The following is a 17,672-nucleotide window of genomic DNA, read 5'->3' as shown; positions in this document are numbered from 1 at the left end:
ATATTCACTACTCACGTCGACGGAAAAACATTACCATATATTGTTTTAACTTTTAATGGTTGGGATGGAGCTGTAGATATTAATTTTAAATACAGACGAATGCAAAAGAAAAAATAATGATAACAATAATATTACTGTGCACCAATAGTGATAACTGATAACAAACGTCACAGAGCATTTGTCCTGCTGGTCTATGTTAGCCAGCTAAATCTTGATCTGGGTATAGCTTTCGAATTTCAGATAAATCACCTGCTCCCAGCTTTATCTTGAGTTCTTGACCTACAAGAAAGCGTTTTACATGTCACGGACTCGTGATTGAAACTCCACTCCACACTCCACACCCTAAAAAGGAAAAAATAAACAAAAAAAAAAAAAGTGACAGAGAGGAGTTGATAAAGTCACAATAAAAGTGATCACCCATCAATCTCAGTTAATTATTCTTTTTGGACAAACATCTCATTAATGGATACTAATTAAAAAAAATGCAATCTAAGCATAATATCGTTCCGTGGTTATTATTAGTGAATGAGTTGTACTGGGAATGAAAAAAGGTTGGTGAAGGCCGTTAGCTGAAGCATAATTCTAAGCAAAAGAAACAATGCCAAAAATGGTGCTTACAGAAAAGTACATGATGAGCAATGGTGGAAATGATGATGATGTTATCACCAGGGCACCACCTAAGCATACAACACAAAAATATGGAAATACAATTGTTCTCAATAAATACCAAAATTAACTCAAAAGCAAAAGATTTGGTCATCATGGAAGGATCTTGCGTCGGCGGCGGGGTGTTTCTCGCTTCACATACAATTTCTCCATTTCATTCAGTGGTCGGCTGGAACCATCCGGCTGGCTGACAAACTTCCAGCCGCCACCACCTCCACGCTTTCCTCTGGGTCCCAGTTTCTCCACTGTAAAATTCCACCCGTCTGAAGAACGACGGCGACTGTACTTGTGGTGAAAAACCTCCCCCTTCATCTGCACACAAGTGAAACCATCATTTAAAGGGATAAAGAAAAAGCATTAACAGAAAATATGAGTGGAATTCAATACACAACTGAATAGTCAATCTGTAGCCCAATGGCAAAACATAGACAAAGGAACAAGCTGAGTCACTATGCAAAACCTTGGTCATCATCATTCTTCAATGAAAACGAAACTGTCTTTTATTTTTCAATGGAAGTGCTTCTCCCTTTAAATCGTTGGAGCATGGAAGGACAAGCAGTAAGCCTCTTCCTTTGGCGAGTCGATGGAACCCGAGTAAAAAAAAAATTCCCATGCTCCTTACTACTTGCCATCTTTTTCAACCTTTTCTTTTAGGAAAAACACCATCTTGTTGCCCCATCAATCACTCCATAATCACCAGATAGCTAATATCCCACCCAATAAATTTCAAATCCTAAGAATCAGAAAGCGGAACCACAGACAAATCTATAGGGAAAACATTCAAAAGCTGCAAACACCCAATTGAATATGGCACTTAACTCCAGTCATCTAATCTGTCATCTCACATCACCCATTAGGACTCGCCTAATCTTTCACCTAATATATAGAAACCCACTTAAGGATAGCCTAACAGTTTTTCTTCTGCAGTGTAAATTGCATTCAATATTTGTGTAGAGGTCCTAGAAGAGGCCACTTTGGTAAAGAAAAAAGCAGGGTGGCAACAATAGAATATAATTTTCAAGGATTCATCCTTGAAGATGATATATGAACAGAGAGCAAGAAAAGCTAATAATAATGAGTAGAAGTAACAGTAAAACCTTTGTAACACAGAACTACACTTTTTTTGTTTTCTAAAAATGTTTGATTTCTCTTTCTTTTCTCATAGCAAAGTCAGGATTCTGGAACTTACTTTCTTTTTGTTGAAGTTCATCCTCTGAACAAATTCTTGATAAAGCATTTCATCTTCCTTCTTGGAGATCTCATAGTGTACTTCGTCCAAATCTCTGGTGGTACCGTCCCAACCCTCTGGCATAACCTTGAAGTCAGGTTTGTAAGAAAGGGATGCAACATGGAATTCACGGTCATGAGAATTGAAAAATCTGAAAGAGAAAAGAAGTTGGGCACTATGAGAAATACAATTCGGTGATTAAATCAGCCACGCACCACTAAGCCAATATAGAAAACAGAACTGATATCATTTACAAAGATCATTGCAACTGTAATTAACACATCAGGAAAGCATACTATCAACATGAAGGCATGAAGTATGCATAGAATGATTGATATCATTTACAAAGGTCATTGCAACTACAGAAACCTTTCATATAATTAAATGAGTAATGCTACCAAATTGATATCTTACTCAGGACAGGTGTCAAGCAGGAGCTCAACAGAATCATCTAAAGGACGACCAAGCTTTTTCTCCTCTTCCTCTTCAAGCTCCTTCAGCCAAAGAATGGCATGCACTCTCTGCCTCATAATCCTATAATCTTTAGCCAGCTGCTCAACAGTGTAAACCTCAGGGTTTTCCTTGTGCTTTTGGTACATCTCAGCCTTCTCTGAGTCCTTGAGATAAGACCCTCTTGCACCAGGCTCGCGCACTTGCTTCATCAGCACACCTATCTCTCTCAATCTATCTCCCCATCCATCTACAAATACCGTACTTTTCCGATTCTCTGCCTCCAATTCCTTTATTCTATCCTCAATCTCTTGCAAACCAGAGATAACTGAAGATTGAGGTGTCTCATCTCCACTTGTCCGTCGGCCTGCCACCTGCCCATCAAAATGCTCCTTGGTCAATCCTGTCGACCATGAGGATAAAGTATCCCACCCCAAATCATCTGATCCATCATTGCTAAATGTTCCAGCCGGGGGTTTATCCCACTCATCTTTACCATCATCTTCACCATCACCTCCAGATCTGAAAGAAAAAAATTGGGAGGTGATAAACTGACAAGCTTCAATACCACTCTTCAACGAGAGCACATCCTTGTTTCCCAAAGTGGGTTTCCTTTTCTCTCTCAGAAACTTTGCTGTACTCGTGCTTGTGCCAAGCGAAGTTGACGAAAGACGGGATATAACACGGTGCAGATGCTGCATAGCTCCAGTATTTTGCCCAGGAAGTGACCTACTTTGCTATACCACAGGTTCAAAATACCCTAAAACCATAAACAAACCTATTAAGCATCATCCATAATACACTAAAGTAATTCCTTAATCAATCAACTTCAACATATACATTGAAAGAGAAAAAAAAAACCCAAATCCCAACTCTGTTAAAGAAATTAAATTGAATTTACGTTCATATGAGTCGCAACCAATAGTTCCATTTTCCCAAGACCAAACAAGAGCAAACACACATACACATATAAATTGAACCGCAGTTCATCCGACATAGAAAGCACGTACATCTATATCTACAAGCACAAAAACACATACCACTTACACAAATGTGTGAAATGAGAAATTCATAAACTTTTCTGTATTAACATTTTCTCAGCAACCAAACACAAAGAAATCGAAATACATAATAACATATGTATACGCGTCTGTATAGTAAAATGGTCAGAAGAGAAAAAAAGAATACCTTGAATAGAGTTATATATACAGAGTCTCTTGCTGGAGCTTGTAGGAATCAATTCATTGAAGCCAAACCCAAATCAAAATGAAATCATTCATGGTCCATTGAACGAATGGGATTTGATTTCAGAGAGAGAGTGTGTGAGATGCTATAAAGTATAATCAGATATTCAGATATAAACCCCAAACCCTCACGAGCTACGAATCATAAAACGCGCCGTTTAACTGTTCTTAAAAGGCACCGTTTTCAATGATGGGCCTTGAACTAAACGATCCGGATCGAATTTAACCCGCGTAACAACCCGGACCGGGGTCAAACGAGTAGAGCCGAAAAAGTAAAGTTAGACTGCTGTCGTCCACTTTATCCACCCTGAAAGCAGTAGCTAAAAGACACAGTCCGAGAGACCAGTCCACCTCCACCATTTCAGCTCAGCTCGGATTTCGGGTCTCCAAATTGACCCGTTTTCCCACTCGATCAACCCGCAAAACATGCGTGCTTCAACATCTTCAGGTACCTTTCTGTTTGTTTTTGCTTGACTATCTATAATTATCAGCAGCATGGTGGCTGAGAAAGTGTGAGAAAATACAAGGAAAAAGATGCAACTTTTTGGTGCTAGTTGAGTTGCATTTCTTTCCCTTTATTTATTTTTTATATGATAAAAATGTGAATGTTAAATTTGTTTCTGAATTTTGTTCCTTTTGAGCTACATTTTGTTGTATCTCTTTTTGAAATAAATTTCCATTTTATGATTAATCATCGGCTTTCTTTGCTGAGAAATGAAAATTTGGGTATTTCTACATGGTATTTGGTTTGATGTTTGAAGATGGCATAGGTATTGAGCTACATTGAAGTGAGCTATTCTTGGGCGTTTCACCAACTACTGTACCATTTACTTATGTAAATGTCAATGTTACCCGAGGGCTTGGGGAGTTATGGACTGTTTTCAGACTGGTAACCATCTTAAAGGTAATTTTGTATTTAAAAGATGGGAAATTTCAGTGCTTCTTAAAGCATGATTTTGGTTTTTTGATTAATATAATTACTTAATATGTGGTGATATATTATGGTCTCATTCAATAGTGTAGTGCTGTTATGACCATAAGATAGGTATCAGTTAAATATCCCTTAAATTGATTCTCTTAGTATCTTTTTTTCTTTTAAACTTGAAATAAATGGGTTGTGTAGTTAATTTTCAGGCAAGTAGTGATATGCCCTTGCTACTTCTTTCTGAATACAGGCTTATATATGCTTCCAGGTTCTTTGTGCTGTCAATTATTGTTACTCTTAATCTGGTTGTCCAATTTTCAAGATGCTGTGGCATTTCAGACACTGTTTGAGCCGAGTCACGTTTCTTCCATGCCAGAGCTAGCTAGTCCGCCTACTACTGGGCTCTTTGATCCCATAGATATATCACCGGCTGTTATTCCACATTACCCAAATCCTGCATATGAATCTTTGCCACCAATGTACCCTACTTTTCCGACAAGATATGAGCCTGTTTTAACTGGGAAATGTCCTGTAAATTTCTCTGCTATATCAAGTGTAATGGACAAAACAGCATCCGATTGTTCTCAACCTTTGGCTGCACTTGTGGGAAATGTAATATGTTGTCCACAGTTTAGTAGCTTGATCCGCATCTTCCAGGGCCTCTACAGGTTCAACTCTGATAAGTTGGTTTTGCAAAATTCGGTCGCAAATCATTGTTTTACAGATATCATCAGTATCTTAGCCAGCAGGGGTGCGAACAGTACAATAGATACACTTTGCTCCATAAGCTCATCAAATCTTACGGGTGGGTCCTGTCCAGTGAAGGATATTAATACCTTTGAAAAAACAGTAAATACAAGTAGATTACTGGAGGCCTGCACAACTGTTGATCCTCTTAAAGAGTGCTGCAGACCAATTTGCAAGCTTGCAATCATGGATGCTGCACTTAAGATCTCAGGAAGACAATTGATGATGAATGAGAATAAAAATCTCGTGGGTGGGCTTAATTATACTGGTACACTAAGTGATTGTAAAGGAGTGGTTTTTACGTATCTTTCAAGGAAACTCTCATCAGATGCTGCAAATACTGCATTTCGAATATTGTCTGCCTGCAAAGTTAACAAAGGTACAGGGTTTAAGACCAATTTATTTTAGAGTTTAGGAACTATGGCTTGAGCATCTAATTTTCTTGTTAAGTTTTTCTTCTTGCCTATTGTTTTCAAGCACTATGAGGGTGCAATTTGGATATGATGGTATCAAAGTGTAGGCAACATGCAATAACTTTTAGATAGTATTATTTTTCATTTCCCTAGCTCTTATCATTGCACCATCAGTTTCAGTCATTTTAGTAGTGATTTACCCCTGGTCCCCAAATATTTGGTGGTGTGGAATGAAGAAATGAGGAATAGAAAAAATTGAAATTTGAAATTTTAAGAGCCAAAAGAGAAGTTAAGTGAATCCATTCTTGAGAAAAAAGAAATTAAGGTGCCCTCGCTTTGCAAACAGAAAAATGATTAAATTTTCAGTTATTTACCACTTTTGCTCTGGAATTTTTTAAGTTTGAGATTTAGCTTTCTTGAACTTTTTAGTAAACATTTTATTTGATTTGTAGCAGTGTGATGGTTACGTTTTACTTGTATTCTTGGACTTTTTTTGTACCATACCATCTCTCTCATGAAAATGATTCTTGCTTGTGCAGTTTGTCCTTTGGATTTTAAGCAGCCTTCGGAAGTAATTAAAGCATGTCGCAATGTTGCTGCCCCCAGTCCTTCCTGCTGTAGCTCATTAAACACTTACATTGCGGGAATACAAAAGCAAATGTTAATTACAAATAAACAGGCTATAATCTGTGCTACCGTGTTTGGATCCATGTTGAGGAAAGGCGGGGTAATGGCGAATATTTATGAGCTTTGTGATGTTGATTTGAAAGACTTTAGCATTCAAGGTACTTTTCCTGCCATGTCATTCCTTAAATTTTCCACCTCTTTTCCTTTATTATATCTGATCTGATACTTTTTTTTTTTTTTCTGGATCCCTGTGGGCACTGGAGCAGCATATGGACAACAAGGTATGCTATTTTCAAATTTTTTTCCTGATTCCTTTATTTATTGATTATGTTCATTTTCAATGGCTTGATATCCAATGTTGTGCTTTAGCATTGGGAATAGTTTTATTCTTTCCAGTAGTTATGTTCCAAGAAATATCAGAATACCTGGTGCTGAGGGCACTGTGTCTGGGAATTGGCATGCTTCATGTTGACCAAAAGATGGTCTGGGCATTTTCTATGGGCTGCATTGTGGATGCTTTATGATAATGCTGGTTGTAATGCCAAATAGTGTAACGTTAAATGGATATCAATTAGTTCAGGCAGTTAATGTATGTATCCTAAATGTAAGGTGTTCTAGAGTGTGAGGTTGGCTTTCATGTTCCCTTGTATGTACTTGACAGCGAAGGAAGTAATTTCCTTGAGTGTGAAGTTGGTCTCATTATTCAGAAAAATTGATAATCTTTGTTTTTGCTCAAATGCAGGGTGTCTACTTCGAAGCTTGCCTGCAGATGTGATATTTGACAATTCAACAGGCTTCAGCTTTACATGTGATTTGAGTGACAACATCGCAGCACCTTGGCCTTCGTCATCCTCAATTTCATCGATGTCCCTTTGTGCGCCTGGTAACTGATTGGATAAGAATAATTTTTGTTTCTCTTTCCCTTCATATATCTACTATATGACAAATAATACTGAGATCCTATAAATAGCATATTGTCTTTTTATATGAAGTCCATGTACTCATTGCTACTACTGTGTTTTGCAGAGATGTCATTGCCTGCACTACCAACATCAGAGACTTTTAAAAATCCTGGTGTGTGTCATTGCATTGATGTGCAACATCTGGCTCTTGTGAATTTCTTCCATTTCATTGGTTGTAATGTGCTTAACAAAGTTATAAAGTAAAATAGACAAATATAATGACATTTCAAAAAGAAAAACAAATGAAAGTGGGTCTGTTTACCAAAGTTAATGCAATGAGAAAAAGTGTGTCTATTTACAAAAGCAGGGAAGAAGCCTTTTGTTTTGTGAAAATGAAATCAGTTATAGGTGTTTAACGTACTAGTATTCAGATTTATGTTGGTTCCTCTTAAATGTTATATTTCAGTTCAACAAAGTGTTCAAGCTGGCATTAGTATCCTGTGCTTTTTTTCTTTGCAATTTTAAAACCTTTTGTCCCTGAGAGGAAATGTCTTAACATTTTAAAACAATGTATTGGATGCAGGCTGTCGCGGTGGTGAGCTGGAATTTATGGTACCCATTTTTTCATTTTGTTTTTGGTACTTTATTGTACTGAAGAGATAGCTGAGGATTGAACTGGCTTGAATTAGGGGCTTTGGAATTTGTTGTTGTGTGGATTTTTCTTGTATATTTTGAGGTAACCTCCATGTATAGCAGTTCTCTCTCCCTCTCTCTCTCTCTCTCTTCTACAAATATTGGTTTAGGCAGCTAAGCATCCGGATCAGGAATTTAATAACTAAATAATAAATAGTGAAGAGGTTGGAATACATGTTCTTCAACCACATCTAAAAGAATATTGGTTTAAGGAGGATCAGGAATTTGACAACTATAATAATAGGTAGTTAAGGGGTTGGTGTACATGTCATTCAACTACTCAAAGGAGCTCTTTATTTCATACTCAAATGTGTTACTGGTAATGCCCAAAGATCTCTAGAAAATAACAAAAATTAACATACTACAGAAAGAGGGATTCAATTCCTTTATTGAAAGCCAACAGCAAGAGGAGTTCTTCCTTCATTCAGGCCAACAGCAAGCCTCCAGCCACTGGCCAGCTAACCAACTGCAGCAGCTAGCATCCACGCGCCGCTATGCACCCTTTGTACGTAGCCTACCTACCAATCTTTCTTATTCTCTTTCACATAGCTATATTCTGTTTCTATACATAACTCATAATACTTGTTTTACTCCATCAAGATCCTCAAATTTCCAAATCTGCTGCTCTTTTTGTGAAATTTTGGATTCCGGGATTGTTTGTGTATGGCTTCCTGGATAACATCTTATGATTTCTGTAGACACAGTATGTTGTCATGCCGTATTGCCGTGGGTCATTTCAGTGATCCCCATGGTTATCCATATTAGAATTACATACAGTTTGGTACATTAATGGATAGATATGGATAAGGACACAGAAAAAGTGAATCGAAGCTGCTAATGGAGCTCCTCTATATGGGATTCCAATATGAATAGCAATCAGGATCGCTGAAAGAAACAATGGCATATAACCATGACAAAAGAAATCTCAAGATGCTTGCAGCTTGAGGATCGATGTAGTAAATAGTTAAGTACTATTGGCTCAGCACATAAGTAGATTAGAGCAATCCTTATAATTAAGAAGCGCTCAAATGCCAATTGGTTAGTAAATTAATACCACGTTAACCATCTTTTTAGGTTAATGACATGATGTCAATTTATAATTCGAACCGTCCATTTTGTAGGTGCCATTTCAAAGATATTTTCGCAATAAATCAACTAAATTGGAAATTATCTAATCATTTAACTATATATAAACTAATCATTTAATCGTCGTGTTTTACAATATAGACTCATAACCAGAATCGTTTATACTATAATAGAGGATCCAAATCCGCATATATATGAGGCATCTTCTATTGAGGTATATTTTATTTTAAACATGATGAGATATGACTTGTGGGACCTACTTCGCATTGTAATTCGATAATCGAAACCGTTCATTTTCTAAGTCTCTATACAAGGATTATCCTTACAAAAAATTAGACAAATTAGAAATCGTTTAACCATTTGATTAAAAGGTCATCATTTCAAGTGTTAACTTAATTCATATATTCGTCTATTTATTCTATCAAAATTAGATATCTTAATGGTTTTCAATTTGCCTAATTTTTTACAAGGATAATTATTGTATAGAGACTTAGAAATTCGACAGCTTCGATCATCAAATTACAATACAGAGTGAGTTCCATAAATTATAAAATATACCTCAATGGAAGGGACCTGAGTGGTGGGAGTTTTCTATTGATCACGGCTCATCAGCCTCATCTTAACTGAGAGAAGTTGATATATCTTTTGGTACAAAACAATGTACATTGTTTTTTGTATGACAAAACCACAAGTACATATTGGTAGGAGGTGGTCCCTTCACAAAACTAAAGCTGGAATAGTCCCATTATTGAATTATTTTATGACATGTTTACTAATCCGCAATCGGAATCAAAATAAGGAATTGGATTTCGATTACGGATTACTCATTTATTTACTAACCATATGGTAATACAAATATAAGTGAGGCCCACATGAAATTAGGAATTCAACTCCTTATTTTGGAGGAATCCAATTCCTTATATATTTCTAATTATACCCTCACATTATTAACTAGCATATAAAATAATTTATTTAGAACAAGGGCATTTTAGTAATCAAATGCCCACATAATATCATTCATACTCTGATTCTAGATAGTTTAGTAAACAGCTTCAATGAGAATTCAATTCCTCCTCAATCCAATTCTTCATCAATTCAATTCCTCCTAATCCGATTATGGATTAGTAAACATGCCATTAAGTTTTTGACTAACTAGGCTACATGCTTATTATTGTTGTGAGATATTGGCCTTGATAGCTAAATTTCTATATTTGCGTTTGTGATACAATATCATATCCATCTAATACTAAATATGGTTTATACATAGAACGTACAAAAATATGGTGGCCGGCCCATAATTAAGCTACATCAGAATGCAATACATATGGTGGCCCATGACCAATACATATGGTGACTGATATAGAAACTAAAGAGCTTGACTTGAATGACTTTCATTAGATGATATATAGCTATATATATATACACGTTACACTTTGTGTAGGAAAATATTCAGACAATTAATGGCTTTACAAAAGGGCAAGATTTAAGGAATCCCTAGAATTAAAACAGTTTGCACTAATCAAGATGAATGATTTGTGGATCTAGCTGTCATTTGAGGAGATATCAAAGGCCGGCTTGACATGTTCTGGAATATTGCAGCAGGAGAGATCAATGGCCTGTCATTATTCTTAATTTCAGCAGCAGATGGAGTAGTATCGAATAGCTCATATGTTAAATCAGATCGAATTCAACATATGGGTCACCATATTGCCTACTGCCTCTCCTTTTAGTGATCACAAACTTTTGGTCTAAACAATGTGTATGTGCACATATTTGCGTGTGAAGTAGCTAGGGGACCGGAGGATTTCAAAGCTAAAAAAGAAAACGAATCCCATATATAGAAGATCGAAGAAAGTAACAAGGAAGATGGAGATCTTAGCAAACACTGCAGGTTCCAGATAGAATTATAACTACACCATTGTTAGAGGCAGGTAGTCATGGACAAGAAGGAACAAAGAGAAACAGGTGGTCGTGGAAGGAAGTAGTGTTGGACATGGAGGAGGCAAAGAAACAGGTATTTATGTTTTTCTTGTTTGGTTGATGAACATGGAATCCAAAATATATATATCTTAGGTAGCAGAATATTGATGCACGCACAGTCACATAGGATAGGACATCGTAAAGAGAAGAAAGACAGCTGTAGGTTTGACTGGACGAGGAGGGATAAGGAAGGACAACGAATCAACCCTCCCTCATCACGTAGAGCTAGTCCCACTGATAAGGAAGGCAAACAATAAGTATAGTTGTACCAAAAAATAGAAACTCTTCACTAATTTACTGAAAAAAAAAAAAAAGATACTTTCCCTTAGAATCCTAGTCACTAAGTATGCATATAATATCCAATTAGCCGTTAGTCTAGTGGCCAAGGATGGGGAGGTCCCAAGTTCGAATCTCCCTTTCCTAAATGAAAATACTTTCATTTTTCACATACATTCAGTTATACAAAGAAAAAAAGTGAAACATTATCATACACCTATATACAAGCCAAAGAGGAGGTGAAAAAAAAAACACTTATATCGAATCCTTAATTTACGCTAGCCTATTGAATCCTTAATTTACACTAGCTAGCTTCTTAATGCGCATGTGACGCCCTAAATCCTCATGTTGAAAGATTCGGTACACCACAACGCTACACTGACCATTCAGTCTTAGATGAAATTATTAAGCTCGACAACTCACATCTAAAACCAAACAATCAATGTAAGGCTGAGTTTAAAAACAAAATACCTAGTTGGATCAGAATAAAAAATTACACAGCATAATAAGTAAATCAAATACTTTGATTTCAAACCAACTCCCAAGATTATATAAATAAATAGTAATCTTGTACAACTGTTTCGAATATTAATGAGCTAAAGTAAATACAAATCACTCTTTCTAAAATTAAAAAAAAAAACCAATTCTGGATTACCAATTGCTTCATCTCCTCCACAATGCTTCATCAATCTTACTTAACCTGCAAAACGAATCGCTGCACCATTGAATAGTACACCGGGTTAAAGAACAAGCCCGATAAGCTTTCGCAAGCTCGTATGGGTAAAACCGACTCACACTCATAACAAACACACAAATCACGTATCTCCAAAACGTACTTGTACTTAACAAAGTACCAACCACTAACCAATCCAACTCAGCCAGCTCAGCTAGTAACAACTATGCTGATAAAAATCATCTCCAACATTCACGCTTACTAAAGCGTACTTGTGCTTAACAAAGCACTAATCACCACAATTAACAATACGTACCATGACCGATCCACTTTGGCCAATCACTACCTTACCTGGGTAAATCATATATACTGCATTGGTAGTGAGGATAACCATTTCTGATTATACAACTTGGGCTAACTACCATGCACACATTCACCGATTGTACAAAATGGGCTATTTGCCACAGACAATCATTGAGTGCACATTTGGAGCTCACTGCCACATACAATCATCCTTGGTACCTCGAACTACCCGGTTCAATACCTTGTGTCCGACTCACCTGGCCCACCAAGTTATATCCTCAAATTACAACAATCCCAACAAATCAATTCGGCTGGCAAATCAAATGCCTAATCAACTGTTAACCTTAGTAAAAATAGTTCTCAATAATATAATTAATCTCAATATCATTCTAGGATAAACCAATTAATCCTGATGCTCCAAAATCATCATCAATCCACTAACAAGATTCCAATTCTAGAATTACACCAAATTCTAGCACACATGCAAATAATTGGAAATAACACAAAACAAATACACAGTTCCACCCACCTAGATTCCGTGCATCCTATACGTACACTATACCACCTCACCACCACCATGGGCGAAGGAATTGCCAAACAAGCTCTTAGCAAATGATAAACCAACAAACAAATAAATCTAGTTAAAAACTATAATTCTAATAAAAACTAACAAAACCAAAGTCCAAGATTCGTAGGAATCTTGCCAAAGGATTGAGTAATCAATCCAAAAACATCAATTAACGTCCATTGTTGAATTCTTCTCAAGGAAATGGAATGGTTAATTTTAAGAAAAAATTAATAAAAAATGATTAATCAAACTAGACAAGTCCCAAGTTGCGTTGCCGACATCTCCTTAAAGAAATGATTGATTAATCAAATACCCACTGCCGAAATCGTTAAGGAAATGATGAGATTAATAAAAAATAATATAATAAAGTTGAGGTACTAAATGGAAATAAAGCTTTTTAGTGGTGTGCCACGTTATCAAATAACGGCCTTTTTGACGGTAAGACTAACGGAGGTATTAACTTGAAATAAAATGAAAGTTGAGGCATAAAATTGTAACTTTTTGAAGTTGAAGTACTAACTTGAAATCCAAGGTAAAGTTGAAGTATTAAATTGTAATTTACCAAAAAAAAAAAATAGAGGAGCTAGTGAGCTACCACAAAACAATATATAAGTACATATTTCGTAGGCACTAAAGAGAAAAAGAAGATCAGTGGGTGGAGAATGAAAAATAACCTACATGAAGATGAAATTTCAATATTGTGGGATCAACTAGTATACATAGTAAACCCAAAAATGGATAATTAAGCGAATATGGCAGTCAACATTTTAAAAAAAGAAATGAAATGTGAACTTCTGGGGTCAACTAGCTTTATTTTGTGACATCTGGCGAAGAATGTACCACACAACAGCGGCCTATTGCCTCCCACTGCTCCCAAAACAGAACGCATCCTATGCTCCTCTCAATGCTCTTCATGCGGGTTACATCAGAATTTCGATAGAAGGAGACTCCATGTTGCTCATTGATTGTATTCTCGGGCTCTGCTCTATGCCTTGGAGAATACTCCAAGTTGCTTACTGGTTGTATCATTATTAGAGATATTCATCATTTGGCCACCTCCTTTGAAACTATTCAACTTGGTCATATCCTCGGAGAAGCAAATTTTGTGGCGGGCACTCTCAAAATTCTTCTAGCTAGTTAAGATTTTGGATCCACTCTCTCCCCATGTTTGCTGCTTCGGCTTTCACTTTTGGTTGTGCGGGTTTGGATTGCTTTTCAGGGCTTTGTGTTGTAATTTCTTTTTCTTAGAAAATAAAAAAGAACAAAGAGATGTTATCAACAGATAGTAAAACTACTATACCATTGTTAGAGGCAGGTGGTCATGGAGGAACCAAGTGGTCATGGAAGGAAGTGTTGGACGTGGAGGAAGAAAGAATACAGGTAGCCCCATAGTCTTATTGAGTTATAAACTTTGCCAAACTATGAGGATAGTTGAACCAAATTCATATGTAACGGGGGATCAAATTTAAGTCTATGATTGAATTTAATTGATCAAAGAGCAAAAGTCTATAGTTGAAGTTCTTTACTTAATTCATGACAATATATTTATAAGTTTTTGGGACCTCTCAAAAACAAAAAAACAAGTTTTAGTCAAGAAAATGTGTTAGGTAGACCATTTTCAAAAACAGGTTCTAGAAAAAAAATTAAAAAACATGCCTTTTTTTAAAATGATAAAACATTGTTTTTATCTTTTTTTTTTTTTTTACATTTCCTTCTTTCTTATTTATCATCATTTTTTAAATTTAAAAATTGTTTTCAAATTTCATACCAAACAAGTTTTCAAATTTTAAAAATTGATTTTGAAAACTCACATTTAAAAAACAAAAATCTTAATTTTTGAAAAAAAAAAAAAATTGAGTAAGATACCAAACGGGCCAAATGTGAGTAAGATACCAAACTCACATTTAGTTTCTTGGACCTCTCATGTGCCATATAAATTTCTGGGACCTGTCATGTGCTGTATAATTTTCTGAGACCTCTCATGTGCCATGCATTGGTTCAATCTTTATTATTGAATTTTCCTTTGCAACTCCGCTGTTTTATTAGTGAATTTGTATCATCTTTATTATTGATCTTCTAGGTTGCGGAGAAAATGATTGCAGAAGGTGAGAGATTCAACGTTTCTTTGGTATTATTTTGTTTATTGTTACCTTTTCTTCTTGAGCATTTTCTCGAAAACCAAATATGTTGGACACTAGGCTCACATAATGTAACATTGAGTATTGCTATATGGACAAAATTAGAAATATCGGAGAATATTTTTGATGCTAAATGGTCCTACTAATAAAATTCTTGGATGCATGCATTTAGAAGATTCCTATAACTATAGTCTATATCGATGTACCTATTGAGCCTCTCTACTTAATAACCTAAGTTCTCCTGTTGGATGTTAACAAAATGAAACATGAGAATGAAGTTTGGTTTTCTATTCTGGATATTAAAACCAAAACATGCACGAAAAGTTTCATTTTGAAGACATTACTAATGCACCCATTTTATAGCTAGGCAGGTGGCCGAGGAGAAGAAGGTGGTGGGAGAAACTTTTAGACATTGAGGAGGCCAAAAAACAGGTCTTCTTTTCATTGCCAGCAATTCTCACCAATGTATTCTTTTCCTTGATCACATTGGTGTCAGTCATGTTTGCCGGCCAACATGGTGAGATTCAGTTGGCGGGTGCAACCCTCGCCAATTCATGGGCCAATGTTACCGGTTTTGCAGTCTTGGTAATTTCTATGTCCCTCTAAAGTGTATATATGTCTTGGGAAATGTTCTCTTACCAAGTAGTCTGACAACATAGTACGATATCTTTTCCAACTGTGTTTTTTGTTTAGGTTGGGTTAAGTGGAGCTCTTGAGACACTTTGTGGGCAAGGGTTTGGTGCAAAGTCGTATAGAATGTTGGGGATTTATCTACAAGCTTCTTGTATCATATCATTCCTGTTCTGCTTCATCATATCCATAATCTGGTTATATACAGAGCCCATACTTATTTTACTCCATCAAGACCCTCAAATTTCAAAATCTGCAGCTCTTTTCTTGAAATTAATGATTCCCGGATTATTCGCATATAGCTTCCTGCAAAACATCTTGAGATTTTTTCGGACGCAATCTGTATATGTCATGCCAATGGTCTTCTCTGCGATCGCCTTTGTTATTCATATTTGCATTACATATGGCTTGGTACATTGGACAGCTCTTGGTTTCAAGGCAGCTCCACTAGCAGCTTCGATTTCTCTATGGATATCTGTTATTATGTTGTCCTACAATGTTAACTGTGCAAAGAACTTTCAGCAAACATGGGAAGGATTTTCAGTAGAATCATTTAGTTATGTCCTCACTGGCTTGAAACTTGCCCTCCCCTCTGCAACAATGGAATGGTAAGTGTTCTCTTGTTAGATACCTGAGATGTTATGTTATCTTACTAGATTGAAAATCATAACACGGTTGCAACATAACATGTTAGATTGTTTGGCAACATGAAGATGTCAGACTTGTCTGGCAGCAGTACAATGCCAAATTGTCTGACAGCATAATATTATATCTTTTTACCTTTCCAGTTAATGTTTAAAGCCCACATTTTTATTTATTTTTACAATCTTTTCAGCTTGGAGGAATGGGCTTTTGAGATTCTGGTGTTCATGGGAGGATTGATGCCAAACGCAGCAAGAACTACTTCACTACTTGCAATGTGGTAAGCTTCAATACATTTTTCCATAGGTTTTTCTTCTCTAACCTGTTGTTTCCTCCTGACTCAAGCAGCCTTTGTTTAATTGTATCTTCAGTGTGAATACACAAGAAATTGGTTACATGGTTACATATGGCCTCAGTTCTGCTGCCAGGTTGGTATATTAATATAAAAAATCCCTGGTTGTTCTGTTCCTTCAACTGTTTTTGGATATCTACATTCTATTGCATGCATTGAACCAAAAATTTCATACTCTGGCAGTACAAGAGTGGCAAATGAATTGGGAGCAGGTAATCCGGACCGAGCTAAGAACGCAATGGGTGTGACTCTTAAGCTCTCTGTGATTCTTTCTTTCGCAATTATCCTGGCTCTCATGTTTGGTCACAATATGTGGGCTGGCTTCTTCGTTGACAGCAGCGCAAATTATGCAGTATTGATTCAGGAATTTGCTTCCATGACACCATTGCTTGCAATTTCAATAATTATTGATTCTGTGCAAGGTGTCTTTTCAGGTTGTGATCACCCACTTTTTCTAGTAGGACTAGTTCTATCAAACAATAATATTTTCCATTTGAACTTTGTTTTCTTTCCTGGTACGCATGATAATGATTGTGGGTCTTCCAGGTGTGGCCAGAGGATGTGGTTGGCAGCACTTGGCTGTGTATGTAAATTTGGCCACATTCTATTTGATCGGTATGATAATTGCAGCTCTTCTTGGATTTACGTTCAAGCTATATGCCAAGGTGAGACAACCTTATAATTGTTGATTTATATACCGAAGACCATGTTCTCTTACCAAATTGTGAATCTGCATCCTTGATATGTTGTTTTCGCTTGAATGTGTGGTCCAGAGTCAGTCTAAAACTGCATAGATTAAGTTTGAAGAAAGCTGCTAGGGTGTTGATTTATTTTGTTTAGTAGTTCAATTCCAATTTTGTGCTGTATTTTGATACAGGGCTTGTGGATTGGCATAATCTGTGGTCTCTCCTGTCAAGCAATCACACTTTTGTTGATTACAGTACTCAAGAAATGGACTCCGTCGAATTTATCTCATAATCAAGAGGAAGAAAACCCAACTTTTGCCTAAATAATGTTGGCCAAAAGTAATAGTTAAACAACATAGGTCACTTGGCCAAACCTAGTTTATGCTTTTAAAATGTTGGGATTCTATACCTTAAAGCCACTAAGATGTAGACATTGTATCCAC

At 36.4% G+C, this 17,672-nt stretch overlaps 1 protein-coding gene and 2 pseudogenes across 4 annotated transcripts; 2 read left to right on the top strand and 1 right to left on the bottom strand.

Annotated features, from left to right (window-relative positions):
- Positions 1-36: 36 nt before the first annotated feature.
- Positions 37-3,690, bottom strand: GCD1 (ribosomal protein L20). 3 transcript variants are annotated; one of them, XR_015123333.1, is made up of 5 exons: positions 3,533-3,690; positions 2,309-3,104; positions 1,856-2,045; positions 619-978; positions 37-279 (listed from the first exon to the last, which is right to left on the bottom strand). XR_015123333.1 is itself a non-coding variant. In XM_086250521.1 (4 exons), exons 2-4 carry the CDS (start codon positions 3,043-3,045, stop codon positions 760-762), a joined length of 1,146 nt encoding a protein of 381 aa, XP_086106647.1. In that variant the 5' UTR covers positions 3,046-3,104; positions 3,533-3,690; the 3' UTR covers positions 491-759. The 3 variants fall into 3 exon arrangements, 2 of the variants coding, with proteins under 2 accessions (XP_086106647.1, XP_086106658.1); XM_086250521.1 differs by lacking the exon at positions 37-279 and having other exon boundaries at positions 491-978; XM_086250532.1 differs by lacking the exons at positions 37-279; positions 3,533-3,690 and adding an exon at positions 3,385-3,484 and having other exon boundaries at positions 491-978.
- A 165-nt stretch (positions 3,691-3,855) lies between these two features.
- LOC147298017 (putative GPI-anchored protein At1g61900) lies at positions 3,856-7,979 on the top strand (annotated as a pseudogene). The gene is made up of 8 exons (XR_015124187.1): positions 3,856-4,036; positions 4,359-4,492; positions 4,764-5,639; positions 6,213-6,458; positions 6,567-6,581; positions 7,043-7,183; positions 7,327-7,374; positions 7,786-7,979. The product of XR_015124187.1 is annotated as a putative GPI-anchored protein At1g61900 (transcript).
- Positions 7,980-10,847: 2,868 nt separating this feature from the next.
- Positions 10,848-17,552, top strand: LOC147298016 (protein DETOXIFICATION 19-like; annotated as a pseudogene).
- The last annotated feature ends 120 nt before the right edge of the window (positions 17,553-17,672 follow it).

Source organism: Dryas octopetala, chromosome 1, assembly GCF_963921425.1.
Source record: "Dryas octopetala chromosome 1, drDryOcto1.1, whole genome shotgun sequence".
NCBI lineage: Eukaryota > Viridiplantae > Streptophyta > Magnoliopsida > Rosales > Rosaceae > Dryas > Dryas octopetala.
This window is presented reverse-complemented; position numbering and strand designations above follow the sequence as displayed.